A 14805-nucleotide genomic window follows, 5' to 3' on the forward strand; every position below is an offset into this window, starting at 1 on the left:
AATCAGCATGAGTAGGATGTATTCAGATTCTGGGCTTTCAGTTTAGAAGCCAGACTGGTGTTGATGGTGCTTTAGGAGATATTTGCATTCCCACCCCTAAACCTGTTGGAGCTGAGGGGTCGGACATGAGCCTTGCATGCAGCACTTTAATTTTGAGCTCAGCATTTCCAAAGCTCTCCTGAGACTCCAGGATGCTGGAACAGCACGTCCCTAAGCCCGTTTCTCCTGTGGGTGATGTTTTGCAGGTCTATGTCACCATGCAGCACTATGGAGTGAACGGCTACTCCCTGCACGCCATGAACTCACTGAGTGCCATGTACAACCTCCACCAGCAGGCAGCTCAGCAGGCCCAGCATGCCCCCGACTACCGGCCCTCGGTGCATGCCCTCACCCTGGCAGAGAGACTGGCTGGTAAGAACAACTCATGGCCTTTGCCCTTCCCTGGCACTAAATACCCACCCAAACAAACAAAAAGAAACCACCAAAAAAAAATCCCCTTGTTGCTTGCATTGAGTGAAACTCCTCTGGAGTGTGACAGAGCCAAGGGCATGGTGTGCTCTTCAGGACTGGCCCTGTGGCCAAGCTCTGCAGGTGACACCTGACCTCCAATGTTTGCTGGCAGCTTGCTTCAGACTGGCGCCCGATGGCTGAGAAGTGGAGGGAAGAGATGAGAGGTGGCCCCACTATATGGGATATAAAAGAGAGATATATGGGATTGAAAAGAGAGAATAAAAAGACACTGAAAGGTGTTATAACAAGTGAACAGAAAGCAGCAAAGAATTTTACAGTCTTGTCAGTAAATAAGGGCAAAATGAACGTGATCACAAAGTAAATTGGATTTCCTGGCTCAGGCACCAGCTCAGGTCTTGCATTCCCTAACAGCCACCTCCTGCCAGCCCAGACCGTGTCTTGCTTCTCCACATTGTCCCTTAATGCAACCAGAAGTTTGAGGAATGTCTTCCCAGGCGGGCAATCCACAAAGGCATGATGATAAAGGTCTTGGACTCTTTGGATCAGTGAGCCACAGCTGGCTGTCACATCTTCATGTCAGCAATATTCCCTTATCCAGCTGCTAATTGTGATCTTCTTAACATGGTTCTCAATGGCCTGTGGGATCTTTGAGGTGGTGCAGGGCAGAGCAGGAGTCACTGTCCTCATCAATAAACAACCAAAGCGGAATTAAGGAGACCTGGACTCTTCTACTGGCTCTGCTGCTGGACTTCAGAGTGATGACAAGAAAGCACTGTCCTTGTCCCAGTCATCCATCCCCTTGTTCCCTGCCCCTTTCAGTATGCAGGTGGTCAGATGGGAGCAGATGGCCCTGAACTCTGCAATGTCCCTTGCAGACCCTGGGTCTCAAGGTGCCCCTTTTCTAGCTGCGAAGATCTCTTGAAAGATGTTTGTGATCTCCTGTATCTTTTAGAGTAGAGCATGGAGGATTTAATGTCTTTGGCCCTAACTAGAGTAAAGCAGAGGAAGATGAAAAAAGAATAAAAAAGCTATTCTCGTATTCTTGACCAGAAGATTCAATTGGTTTCCTGACCTCTTATCTTTAAAATTAATAACCCACCTGGAAGACTTTCGAAACTAAATCCCACAGTCCCCTTGTTTGCTTATCATTGGCTGGGTAGGCATTATACACCTACAAGCTGTTTCCTTTGCAGTTGCCTCACATTCTGTTACTCCTGAATATCTTTCAGTGCAGGTTATAGATCTCATTTGCCTTCCAGGGACAGCCAGAATAAAGCAGCACAAAAGCAAATGACCTTAAGTCAGAAAACAGAGGTTTCTGATTTTAAGTGCAAAGCCTCACCTGCAATTTATATTCTCCTTCTTGCACAAAGCCTGAAAACATAGTTAAAACATTAAAATAATTGCTGGTTGCCTCTTGCTGGAGTGGCCAAACTTAATACATGAGCTGCTGCCTCAGGGGAGCTGGTAAGTCTAACCTCTACTCTAGAAATTTGGGAATATTCCAGCCTGCAGGTAGGGTGTTTAACCAGTGCCCTTTCTCCTGTTTTCGTGTACTTGAAACACAAATGTTAGCTTTTTAAAATGTTTTGGGGGCAGCTTCAATTTCATCTCTTGTGCTGGAATATCCCTTCTCCTCACCTGGCTGCACTGTGAGCTGTGCCTGGGTGCATCAAGGATGGTCCCTCTGCCTCCAAAGGGGCAGCTTTATCAGCAGCATTTGAACTCCCCAAGGAGCTCCAACACCTCAAACACGAGAGTCTCTTGTATGCAACCAGCACTATATTGTTGAAGACCTTTAGCCTGATCACATCTTTGCCAGGTTGCCAAAACCACGCAGTTTTGGCAATCCCCCAGAAGGGCGCTGCGAGTGCTGACCTAGAATGGAACAGCTGGAAGTTTTGGAAGAGGAATGTTTGAGCGGTGCAAAGCTGATTTGCTACACTCCTTAGCCAGTGGATCTGAGACCTGGCTGTGTGGTGCTGGGGGTGGCCCCGACAGCAGGTTTAGGTTTACTGTTTAGATTCATGTCACGATGCTCGTGACAAAAGCACAAATAAACAGCAGCCAGAGCCTTCATCAGGCTCCGTGCACTGATAGTGCCAGTTTTTCTCCCTGTTCCATTGTTTTCTCGTGTATTCATTACTCTCTTCTACTGGAAGTCACATTCTTAACTGAATTAAAAACGATACCAGACACTACTCTTTCTGCATTTCCTCTTTGAGAGCAAACCTCTTGCCAGACTGCTTCATACCAGGGCTGTAGCACAGCATGTCCCAACTTGCATAATAAAGGGTGGGTTTTTTTCATTTTCAAGTAACTTATTTTCATTGATTTAAGATCTTTTTACTCCCACGAACTGTTGTGCAATAATAACGCCCCTGGTAAAATAATAAGCCCTTTACTGTTGGCCTCAGATTTTCCCCAGTCTGAATTTCTTCTCTGCTCTCAGTTTTCCAAGCTTGGTTTGCAAAGTCTGACCTTGTGAGTAGCTGCTCTGCTGAGAAGAGCTCAGCACATGAGCTCTGGGCTTGCAACCAGTGGGGCTGGACGTGGCCCTGGCTGGAGTTTCCACCCCAAATGCTGAAGAGTGTCTGTGCTCAGTAAAGGATGTGCTTTAGAGCTAAATGCACAAAAGCACGTGAGCTTAAATGCTCTCTGAACTGGAGCCCAGAACAGCTCTCCAATATCATGCCTTGAAGACTACAGTGAGCTCCACAAAAGACATTAAAGAAGTACAACAGTGAACGTCCCCGCATCGTTTTTATTTGTGTTTCTTAATGAAAGATACCTATGCCATGGTGGGGTCTGGGCATCTGCATGTCCTGCCACACTGATGTTGAAGCAGATTGAGTTATTTCAACCAAATTCAGCACTGGAGTCTCAACAGCTTCCACAGATGTCACAGAAAGAAATTCTTTCTACAGAAACGGCTTTTAGAATCATAGAATGATTGGGGCTGGAAGTGATCTCAAAGGTCATCTAGTTTTAACCACTCTGCTATGGTTTTGTCTCTTTGGACACATCAATTAACCAGTAAAATCCATATGTGTGTTTTTATTAGCACTAAAGCAATCGAAAGAACATTTTGTAGTTTTTTCTGATGTTAGCAAGTGCTTTATTCGACTGTCAGCATACAAATTCCAATAATTAAATTGGCCACTTTTCTTGTCTTCCAACGGCTGTACATTTCAAGACATCATTTTGGAGGCACGTTATGGATCCCAGCACCGCAAACAAAGGCGAAGTCGCACGGCCTTCACCGCCCAGCAGCTGGAGGCACTGGAGAAGACCTTCCAGAAGACTCACTACCCAGATGTGGTGATGAGAGAGCGGCTGGCCATGTGCACAAACCTGCCTGAAGCCAGAGTCCAGGTACCGATACTCTGTGGGTTTGCGAGTGGGGATGTTTAAAAGAACATAGCGGGGTTCCCAGAGGGCTGACAACTCCCTTGACCTTTCAGGATTCTTCCAATGGAACCAAAGATTTCGGGGCAGTGAAGTTGTCAAAGGCAGGGGCAGGGAGGATAAAATCATCCAAAGTCACACATCTGCTTAAGTAACTTCAAATCCACGCCCACATTTTTTAAATTTAGGATTGTCTGAAGTGCACAATGGTTTTCATTTGTCCTTTCACATTTCTTTAGGGGAAATTTTAGAAACAGCAACAGAAATCTACTTATTTATTTATTTGCAAGGCTTTTCCGGCTTTCTCAAAAAAGTAGAGACCCAAGTAATTCCAGCTGCTCATTTCCACCAGTGTCAATATTTGTAATGTCTCAGGCCAAGGTTTGTGTTTGCTTCTTGGTTTTGTTTGCTTTTTTTTTTTAGTTTCAACTTGTGAAATGTTCTAGTTCATAACCTGCTGGTGGAGAGGTTCTTGTCTTTTAAAACGCAAATAGTCTTCATCAGAAAGAGAAAAACTACTGGAAAAAAATTAGTTCTTTGATATAAATACCAAAACGTTCTGATCAAAAAGTGGTTTGTTTCCCTATCTAACCAACCAAAGAACATGACCAAGATCTGCAAATATATTTCTTCTAATCCCTGTCTGCTGATTTAGGTTAAAAAATATATGGATTCTCCCCTCCTTTCCTAAATGCAGTTGCCAGACAACAGCCTATGTCAGTAATGACTTACTTTGAGTGCTGCCATCGTAGTTTTGATACACTTACAACCCAATGGTTTTAGAAACATAACAGACTATAAGCCAATGTCACTTCATCAGACATTACAGCTGCAAGACATTCTTTTTGGATGCAGCTGCCTAACCAGTTCAGGGGGAAAAAACCTAACAAACCCCAAAAAACACCAGCAGTGGAGTGTCTTAAAGAATCAATATAGAGGCTAGGTATTTTTTAAAGTCTGATTGATATGTTATTTGTAGATGCACTGAAAACAGTCGAGTTCTAAGGTCCAGCAAAGTGGAATAGCCTTTGGGCGCAGTGGGCTTGCAGCACCTCATTACTTGGGGTTCCCCTGAAGCTCCCAGGCTGAATGATGCTGAATTTGGCACTAAGCAAGATTCTCACTGGTTTTTCTCCCCTGCTTCTTGTGGCACTGAAGGTCTGGTTCAAGAACCGGAGAGCCAAATTCCGGAAGAAGCAGCGTAGCCTGCAGAAAGAGCAGCTGCAGAAGCAGAAGGACTGTGAGGGGAGCCACAGTGAGGGAAAGATGGACCCACCGGTGCTGGAGACCCAGGCTCCCACCCCAGACACTGAGAAGGTCCAGAGCCTCCCCAGCGAGGCTGGCACAGACCTCAACCTGACCCTGTCGGAGCAGTCAGCCAGCGAGTCAGCGCCTGAGGACCAGACCGAGAGAGAGGAGGAGTTCAAGAGCACCTTGGATGAGGCCAAAGTGGACAAGAGCCCTGGTGTGGACAGCAAGGCTTTGAACTGCAAGAGAGCGAGCCCAAAAGCAGGTGAGGGGCAGCATCTTGATGGGGGTTGGTGTTAGGACCCCTTTCCAAGGGCGTGCTGGTGATTGGGTATAGTCCCATATTCCCTGTGGAGTGGGTGCTCACAGATAGGCTGCCCACGCTTGTCCTCTTGTCCTCAGCACTGAACAGGCCCCACAGAGGGCAGCATGTCCATTGCTAGAGCACTGAAAGAGCAAAGCCTTCCGCCCCAGTTAGACCTTGGGGAGAACAGTGCCCAGCAGCAGCAGAGAGCTCAGCCCCATTTCTGCACTCTGAGGTGCCAAGTATGGGAAAGGCACACATTTAGCTCTCATGGGCTGTCACACCCCCTCTCATTTGCCCTCCAATGCAAGAGACAAGCCCATGCTGCTGCCCGAACCCTTCTAGGGTGTGAATAAGCGCCTGCATGCAGCCTGTAGGAATAACCCCCATCCCCTCTGTCTCCTGCTACAGAGTCTCCCATCAGCGCTACTGTGACACCTTCATCCAGCAGTGGCCTGGCTCAGACTCACTCCTACTCCTCCTCGCCCCTGAGCCTCTTCCGCCTGCAGGAGCAGTTCCGCCAGCACATGGCAGCCACCAACAACTTGGTCCATTACTCCTCCTTTGAAATGGGGACACCGTCTGCCATGCCCTACTTGGGCATGAACGTCAACATGGCCCCGCTAAGCTCCCTGCACTGTCAGTCCTATTACCAGTCGCTGTCCCACGCTCAGCAGGTCTGGTCCTCCCCCATCCTGCAGGCCTCCAGCTCCCTGCCAAGCCTGAACAGTAAAACCACGAGCATTGAGAACCTGAGGCTCCGGGCGAAGCAGCACGCGGCGTCCCTGGGGCTGGACACCCTCCCCAACTGACTGCCCACGAGAAGATGCACCAGAGGTTGGCACTACACATGGCACTCCTTGGATCCCCACGTGCTCCCACCTCTTCCTGAAGTAAGGTGCTCCCATGCAGGGAAAACTTTGCATTTATTGACGTCTTACTAGCACCATGGTTGCGTCAGACACTGCTACTGGCTTGGTCTTCACTAAATATTTAATGAGGAAGGGGGAGAAGATCTATGTTTAGACAGATGAACTGTCCTCTGGACTGCCATGAGTTAAGGCTGTGATGTTGAGGAGGAGCCCCCTGTCCTCATCCCCTCAATAAGGTGCCAACTGTGTTATATTCACTTTTTTGTTGTTGTTGTTGCGTTCTTTGGGGGAAGAAAGAGTCCTGCTTTGTCTTGTATATAGTTTATAATGTTGACAGCGCCCATCACCTGTGTGTTACTGTCAGTGTTACAGAACCATGACCTCTTTTGCTTTTATTCCCCTTTCCTTTTCAATTTTAGTAGCTAGTATCAGAGTTACAAATCAGCCATCCTCTCGACCTCAGCTGGTAGCTTGTTGCTCTTCTTGGGTCAGCATCCTAAAGGTGTTCATGGGGAAGAGAAATGATTGTGCACTTCACCTCTCCACTTCTCCCTTCTCTGCTGAAGATAATTTTTTAACAACTGGGAAATGACCTGAAGGTGAATTTCCTGTTTAGGCACTTCCTATAAGGCAAGCGTTTTTTGTTTTCTTTTTAATAGCACTTGCTCAAAGACGACAAAATATTGGCCAAATGCTGCTGGCTGGGAGAAAATGAAGGCCAAATTTGCAGGATTATTTTTGATCTATTTTATTTCCTCTTTGATCTTCAATGAAGTGCAAACTTTATTTACAAATTACAGGGTTTTCTTTTTGGTGAGCATTTTGGTCTTACTTTGACTATAGATAATAAAAATTTCGTATGGACTCCTGGTGTGTTCATACACCATTAATTTTATGGTTCTTTGACGAAAAACTTGATGTAAGCTGTGTCTAGAAAAACTCTGATCACCAAATTCTATCCTCGAGCCCTCAGTTCCGAAAGTGGTTATCAAGCAAAAATGTAACAAGTGAAAAATGCTGAACTTCTGGAGGCAAAGCAGGTGTAAGCAGGGGCTTTATATTCTCTGTGGAGCTGAGGGGGGATAGATGAACTTGCCAAAAATGCAGGGTTTGCAAGTAACCAAAATTCACCAACCTCAGAATTGTTGCATTGAACAGTTTCAGTCTCATTTCATTGGAATGACCCATCATTCATCCTTGGGTGGTTTTCCTTGTTGGAAAGGAATGATTCTGCCAGTTTAAATCACTTTTTGGTTGTTGTTTTTTCTTTTTTGCCTAACCAAATAAACATTTTGGACCCACTGCTATTACTCTGAGCATTAGGGAGGGATGATATCCAGATCTAATCTCTAATATCACCTAGGACCAAAAAAATCCAGAGTGACTCTGGGGCAGGTGGTCTGTTTGTATCCCAGGAGTGTCAACTGCGTGTGTCACTAATAGACTGGGAAGAGCTGTGCTGTCTCTCTGCAAATAATCATAATTGATTTAACATGAAGCATAGACCCATAGCCTGTGGCCCCTCTCACTCCCACCTTGCTTCATGCTGGGGCAACAGCCAGGGGTCAAATTACCTCTTTAAACATGGAAGAAAAGAGTGTTTTCAGCTACATCCATGCTTCTTGAAAAAGCATCTAACTCCTGCAAATAGAGACGTAAGAATAGCCAAGTTTGATGGGAAATAGTGCTTTATCCCTCATAAAGCTGTAGCAGGAGCAGACCTCTGGATGGGGGCAGCTCATCAACCGCACCAGCTTCCAAGGAAAACGGAGTGTCTTCCATAAATATTTCCATTGTGCCAAACACTTCAGTTTGGGGCTTTTCTCTCATGCTTTAGTTTTCCTGACTGTGTCAAATCAGCCCCCGTGACCGGCAGAATTCTCCACTTTGCCAAAACCAAATGTATTTGTAGGAAGCAGATTTTTGGCTGCCGCTTTCAAAGGAGTCTGAATAAATTAAAACCACCAAAGCACATTTACTCTGTCCAAAAAGAAAGTCCCAGCTTTCCTGTTTTGCAGCCTGTCACCCAAACCAAGGACACCCAAACAAAGCTTTAATTTTCCTCCTCCTTCCTCGAAAGGCTCTATTCTCCTATATTTTTTCTGTGCCCTGCTAACCTCTGCACCTTTATAGGCTGTGGAATTGTTTTACCAGAGCAGAGCAAACACAAATTGAATTAATGCCCCTTCCGATGTTGTTCCCTGGTGCCAGTGAACAAGCAAGGCAATTGGGTGTGAGATCAGATCTACACTTCAGCTCTTTTTTAATTAATAAAAGATGCCCATGAAACTGCAGCTCATGCCAGTGGGTGTTTCAGGCAGAGAGCAGAGGGTTGCAGTCACTCTTGTACCATCCCAGGTAAGACAGGCATCTCTTCTCTGCCCATGGGGCTGGAACAGGAGGCATCAGCTCACAGCAGGGCAGGTACAGCCTTACCATGGAAGGTCAGAACGCATGGATTTATGGCCTGCTCCTGCAAAGTGAGGACAGGGAGCGCAGGAGATAAGCTCACTTGATCCAGTACTAGATTTGCTGTGATCCTCTGGAGGGAGATGAGACCTTCCCCACTGAGCCAAGGAGGGAAACTCTTCCCTGTGCCTCGGTGCAAAAATTCGTTTTAACATTCACAGCCTTCACATGTCTTGACCGACCCTGGAGCCTGACCCCTTTCATCCCTGTGTTATTGCTGATCTCCTTCCTCACAGAGGCTTGGAGCTTCTACCAGGGCATCTCTCACACCATTAAAAACCAACATTGAGATGAGGCCAGCACAACTCAGGAAGCAAACTGGGAGAGGAGACATTCGGATCTCCATCAGTCCATAGGGGTGTCTGTTCAGTGCCATCCTCATCTGCCTCTGCAAGGAGCAGCAGCTGACTGAGGCGCAGCTGGTCCTGGACTGGGGCATGTGAATGATTCCCACCTGCAGATTAGTTCTCCCATTCTGAATCAGGATAAAAATATCTAAAATTTAAAAATAAGCAGGGAAAAAAAAAGAGATTGTCTTAAATACAGTTGAGCCCCTGAAGTATTTTATGCAACATTTGGGGTTTACCTTGTTACAGTCAAGCTCAAACATCCATGAGGGGAGTGAACTGGCATGAAAAGCCAGAATTGATCTGGAAATGCAAAGACACATGAATTTAGGCTCACAGCTTGCAAAAGATTAGTAGTCAATTATCTGTCAAAACGGACTCTTTCCTGTATATTGTTTTAAGGTCTCTGAGCTCTTGGGCTATTTTTGACCAATAGAAAATTATGAAAAAACATGGGGAGAAACTCCCCATTCAGTTTAATCCTGTGTATGTATCGGGAAGACTGAAGGGATGGATTCTGCATCATTCCTCTTTGAACTTTGCAAAGCTGGATGTTTCTCCAGGTGGGAAGAACCCCTGCGAATGTCCCAATTTGTGATGTGAGATCTGCTTGTCCCCTTCCCCTCCACCAGCCCCAGCTATTTAAGAAAATGAAGTCACTGATGAGTCTCAGAATCAAAACAGATTGAGGTTCCCTTCTCCTCACTTCCAGATGGAGGTCTGATACTTCTTAACAAACATTTTAGTTGGATATTACACAGCTTCTTCCATCACAGGCATGAAATGCTTGGAGTGTAACACAGAGATCCTACCTCATCAGATGAACGATTACAGGGGAGAAAAAGAGCTACCCATCCCCTCTGGATGCTGTGCCAACCTGGTGCCAGGGCATTGCTGGGACAGCTTCAGCCACAGGGAGGTTAAATGTAAAAAGGGAAGCAACATTTTGTGTTCTGTGAGGCAGGTGTTCAAGTTGGTTTTTTAATGTATGGAAGGAATGCCAAACAAATGCACAGCATGGCACAGAGGCTGGGAAAAGAATAGGTCCAATCCTTTAAAAACAGTGCTGGAAACTCCTGACAAAGTCTCCCTAGTTCCTGTTTGGAAACAGGTTACAGATCTGGAGATTTCCTCTGCTAGTCTTTTCCCCTTCCTATGGTTTTGTTTACTTTGCCTCTGCTTGGTGAACCAACTCCAGCTCCAAACCTTCCCTAGTGAATTCATAAAGGTTTTATATATGGTCCTTGCAGGATCAAGGCCCAGGAGAAAACCAGTCACAATATTCAGGGCAAAAGTTTGCATTTAAATTTCTTCTACTCTGCAAGAGATGTCTAATTAGTATTAAATTTTTTTAAAAAAATAAAAAAAGGAGATATTTAAACAGTTCAGGAGAAATGCTAAATGAGAAAATATCCAGTAATGATGCTGGGAGACTAAAAGGAAACATTTTTTTTTCTTTTTTTTGTCTTTTTTTTTTGGCTAAGAACGGGAAACATCCTTGGTGGTGAATATGGGAATAAGGAGAGGTATGTTTTTCCCTATATTTCCTCCATGAAAAATCATCATTTGCTGTGTAGGAAACACAAAGAACGCTGCCAAATATGAAAATAACCATCAGCAAGCAGATCCCTCCACATCTCCTTTCTCATTTAGGTATTTCACCATGTGAAGAATTTTAATGTGTTGCCACTGCAGCCAGCCAAAGAGATGCTTGTCTTTGCTGAAGAAACACCAAAGTGGGTGGACACAGAGGAGGAAACTGTAATTATTTCTGTCCCTGTGTTCCACGTGTGCTACTTCCATTGACATGACAATTTTGAGCAACATCAGGATATTTCTGAAGAGTTCATACATAAAAGGTTAAAAAAAACCCTCTAGAAAAGGAATGCAAATTAAAACCCACCATTTTCTATTAGTTTAATTACAGTAGCTATGAAACATAATTCAGTTAAGCTTGAAAAAAGTCAATTACAGAACTTTCCTGCTGGTTTTTACAAGCTGTGTTGATTTTTCTTTTCCTCCCTTCTTAGCCCTCCATGTGCCCCTTGCTGGCTTTTTATGATCTGTTCTAGAGCAGCATAATACATCTCCTGGGGTTTTTTTCTTTTGAGTGAAAAAAAGCTATTTCTCTGCGTAGGTCTCCTCTCAGCCCAAATCCATAGTGGAAGGATAAGAAGAGGCTGGTGCAATAAACAGCAAAAAGGAAAACCCCCAAAAATTTCAACAATGCAAGATCAAACAAACAAAAATAATCCCCTGCTCTGCCGTGCGGCTGCGACCTTCCCACCGTGTTACACAACAGGCCAGCAATGATTAAGGTTCCCTGTTTTCCACAGACTTTGCAGATGCTCTTTGCTTCCCAGCTGCCCAGGCAGCAGCCTCCACTTCGTCCCTGGCTTTCCTGGACTCCTGGGGAAGAGATGCACACGCTGAGGTGCCTCCTCTGCATGTGGGTGTCTCCCCTTAACTCAGGCTCTCGTTAATGCCAACGCTGAGCTCGGCCCCAGCACCTCATGCAAAGGTCAGGACGTGTCCCAGGACTTGCTGGCTTCAGAGGAACCTGCTGGGGTCTGTAGAGTGAGACCCAGACATGGCACAAAGACAGACCCTCATCACTGCTGTGATGCCAGAGTGGAATTATTGCACCAGCTTCAGTGGAGCAATGCCACGGCTGAGGACAACACCTAAGCCCCACATTAATTTGTAAAGAATATACAATTTTTCATATACTAACCAAAAAAAAAATTCATTTATATTTTTAATAGTCTGGGTTCCAGGCTGGAAGGCCTCTTCAAAATCTCTTTAAGACACACATTAAGCCCATAGCAAGTTAAATGGTGCAGCTGGTGCCCTATGAATGGCCAAAGCCTTTTCTAACTGCTCTGGCAATTGAGTGGGGCCATCTCATAAGGAAGAACTTTAGAGGTGTCTGTGCGATGGAAAATAACTTTTTGGTTTATTTTCTCACACCAGGAGGCAATCAATCTATTCTTTTTTTCCCAGGTTCTGACCCAAGGTGTACAGTTAGCTGCAAAGTGTATCCGTGTTTGTATGTCAAACCCATCTTGCAAAGGAACAAAGGCTTTTAAATTGCAAAAAGGAAATCAAAGTAATATACTGTACAGATTGCTGTAAAATTGAGCTTTAGTGTAAGACCTTGTGCTTTAGAATTCACTATTGAGGAACTCAAATGTGTATCATATTTATTTATTCTGGTAGGTGAAAGGAGAAGAAAACAAAAAGAGTTTATATTCATTTCTGAAAAGCTGCAGCATGATGCTATGTACCGATTGTGCCAGTCCTGCTTTCTGTAAAATTATTGCCTGTTTTCATACTCCGCTAATAAAAAGGAAAAAACATCAAGGAAAATGCATTTTGTGAATCATTCATTAACCTGAGGCTGGGCCAACACGGAAAAAGCTGCACAAAAAGGCGCTGAATAACTGCTTCTTGCTGTTGGGGTCAACATCTCCAGCTGGGGTGGCAGGTGGAAATTCCCCCTTGGCCACAAGGCACCAAAGCAGTGGCTGCAGCATCTCTTGTCACCTTCCTGCACAACCCAGGGAAAAATTCCTGCCTGATGAGGTGATGGTAGGAAAGACCTGACCAGAGAGCACATCTCTAGACAGTGGTGCAGGAGAAGTTTGACCACTCTCAAACGACTGGGGTTTCCATGTGATTTTGAGGATGTTTCTGTGCCTTTGGTGGAAGACCTGTCCCTTTTTCTACACCTAGCCACGGGGGGCTGTGCTCCAGGAGATGGCAGAGAAGCTTCTACAAGCTTGCTCCTCTACCTCCTTTTCCTTCAGGGTTAGTTTGAACCTAAAAGGTGAAACTACTCCTTGGGCCAGAGGTTGGTACTGATTTCATGGGCTTTTCACTTTGCCTACAGGCCCAGTTTGATGCCTGATGAAGCTGATGGGAAAAAAAAATATTTTTCTGAATTTATCAATATTTTCCTGAAGTCATCTGGTAACAAAGTTCCTTTTAAAAAAAAAAAATCAAATTATTCAATTTCAGAATGTCATCCCCCGTTAATGCAATTCCCTAATTTCTGCTCCCAAAAGTAGAAACATTGTAGAGAAAAACACACAGAAATAAAAAGGGGAAAGTAATCTGGCAGGAAATGCAAGTCCATTTGTAACAATTATTAATAACTTTTCAGACATTCTCAAGAAAAGTGACTTTTTCTTAAACCAGGCAGAGAACCAGAACAGTGGGATGTGGGCAGAGACTGGGAGCATCCCTGCCTGCATAAATATTAGTGCTAATAGTTTTGACCCAATTCCATCAGTGCCTTTGAAGACTGTTTGATCACATGCACCCAAAATATCAGCCAGCCACAGCTGTCCTACACTGCAGCCATTGCTATTTTTTTTATCCACAATAAGGGAAATACTAATCATTAGATCTCCTTTTTCACTGAAGTTACAGGTCTGCTTTGGATATTAAAAACCCTGTGGGTAAGGAGTGTCTGTGACCATCAAGGACACCAAATAGCTCAGTAAATTCCTGCCTTCACAAAGAGGGAAATAAATGGATGAACTATGATCACATCCTTGCATGTGGTCATCTTCAATTAATAATTCTTCCCTCACACAAGGTTGATGAGGTAAAGTCAACCACCAGCTAAAGCTGGAACCCAAACTTGCAGGAAGTTTAAGGTGGTGTTTTGTTCTTGAAGACCGTGGCCTAAAGTTATCAGGAGGTTTGTTCCAGAAAAATACAATGTGAGGGGAAAAATAAGATTTGAAAGAGCTCCAGAGCTCAGTATTAACTGCACATGTGGCATTTTGATCCATTTCCATAAGGCATAACATAATATTTGCTAAAGAAGGAGGAGGAGGAAGGGGAAAAAAAAGACCACAGTTAATATTCTCCCTCGGATTCCCCATTTGCTGATTACTCTGCAAGCTGTGTAATTGGGTGTCTCTGGCAATATGATGAAATGTGCCACAAACATCAAAAAACGGTGCTATATTAAATCTGCTTTTCATAATCTCTTCTCATTTCCCAGACCTGAGACATTTTATTCAATTTTTCCTGACTAAGTTGATATGTAAAGCCATATAAACATATCAATGCAAATAAATACATATATATTTTTCAAATGCTCATTGAAATGCACTCATTACAAAGATTTGCATCAAGGCTCTCTCACGACTGGTAGCCAAAGAAACCAATTTCTTTTTAACATTGCATTATTTTTAAGAATAGTTTACAAAGGTACAGGCTACTTCTTTGTACTTCATTAACAAACCAAGCCCTATCTATCATGTTTCAGCCTTATCTTACCTGATTAGAAAATCATTTCCCTATTTGCATTAAAGGCAAAAATCTATGCAAAGTCACCATAATGTTATTCAAGCCCCAGAACAGCAGTGAAGATCCTATTATACACTGGGGCAGCCTCTGTTTTCCAGAGCTGCAAGTCCAGCAGGGACCATGCTGGTGTTTTATTTTAACCTGCTGCAAGGCACACGACAGAGAAACCCATCTATTAATAATGCCTAAGTGACTTCAATACCTGCAGCTTTTGTCTGTATATCACTTGGGGGTTTTGCTTACATTTTACCTGGTGTCTCCACTATTTGCTGCCCCTTTTTGGATGAAAGCTGGCTTTTAGCTCGACCCTGAGGTGTTCTTCAGCTCCGACCCTCCAGGCTCTGCCACCACCAGGTATGGT

At 44.5% G+C, this 14805-nt stretch overlaps 1 protein-coding gene across 1 annotated transcript; it reads left to right on the forward strand.

The window, feature by feature from the left end:
* The first annotated feature begins 248 nt into the window (after positions 1–248).
* Positions 249–12488, forward strand: DMBX1 (diencephalon/mesencephalon homeobox 1). The gene is made up of 4 exons (XM_008640764.2): positions 249–411; positions 3668–3846; positions 5038–5392; positions 5843–12488. The coding sequence occupies exons 1-4, from the start codon at positions 258–260 to the stop codon at positions 6241–6243; spliced, it is 1089 nt and encodes a 362-aa protein (XP_008638986.1). The 5' UTR covers positions 249–257; the 3' UTR covers positions 6244–12488.
* The last annotated feature ends 2317 nt before the right edge of the window (positions 12489–14805 follow it).

Source organism: Corvus brachyrhynchos, unplaced genomic scaffold, assembly GCF_000691975.1.
Source record: "Corvus brachyrhynchos isolate BGI_N302 unplaced genomic scaffold, ASM69197v1 scaffold48, whole genome shotgun sequence".
NCBI classification, from domain to species: domain Eukaryota; kingdom Metazoa; phylum Chordata; class Aves; order Passeriformes; family Corvidae; genus Corvus; species Corvus brachyrhynchos.

Excerpts from the sequence above, each read along its gene's own strand:
- DMBX1 (XM_008640764.2), top strand. The coding sequence starts at position 258 with ATGCAGCACTATGGAGTGAACGGCTACTCCCTGCACGCCATGAACTCA. Across the intron at positions 3,847-5,037 it reads TGCCTGAAGCCAGAGTCCAG|GTCTGGTTCAAGAACCGGAG; the intron begins GTACCGATACTC and ends GTGGCACTGAAG. Across the intron at positions 5,393-5,842 it reads GAGAGCGAGCCCAAAAGCAG|AGTCTCCCATCAGCGCTACT; the intron begins GTGAGGGGCAGC and ends CTCCTGCTACAG.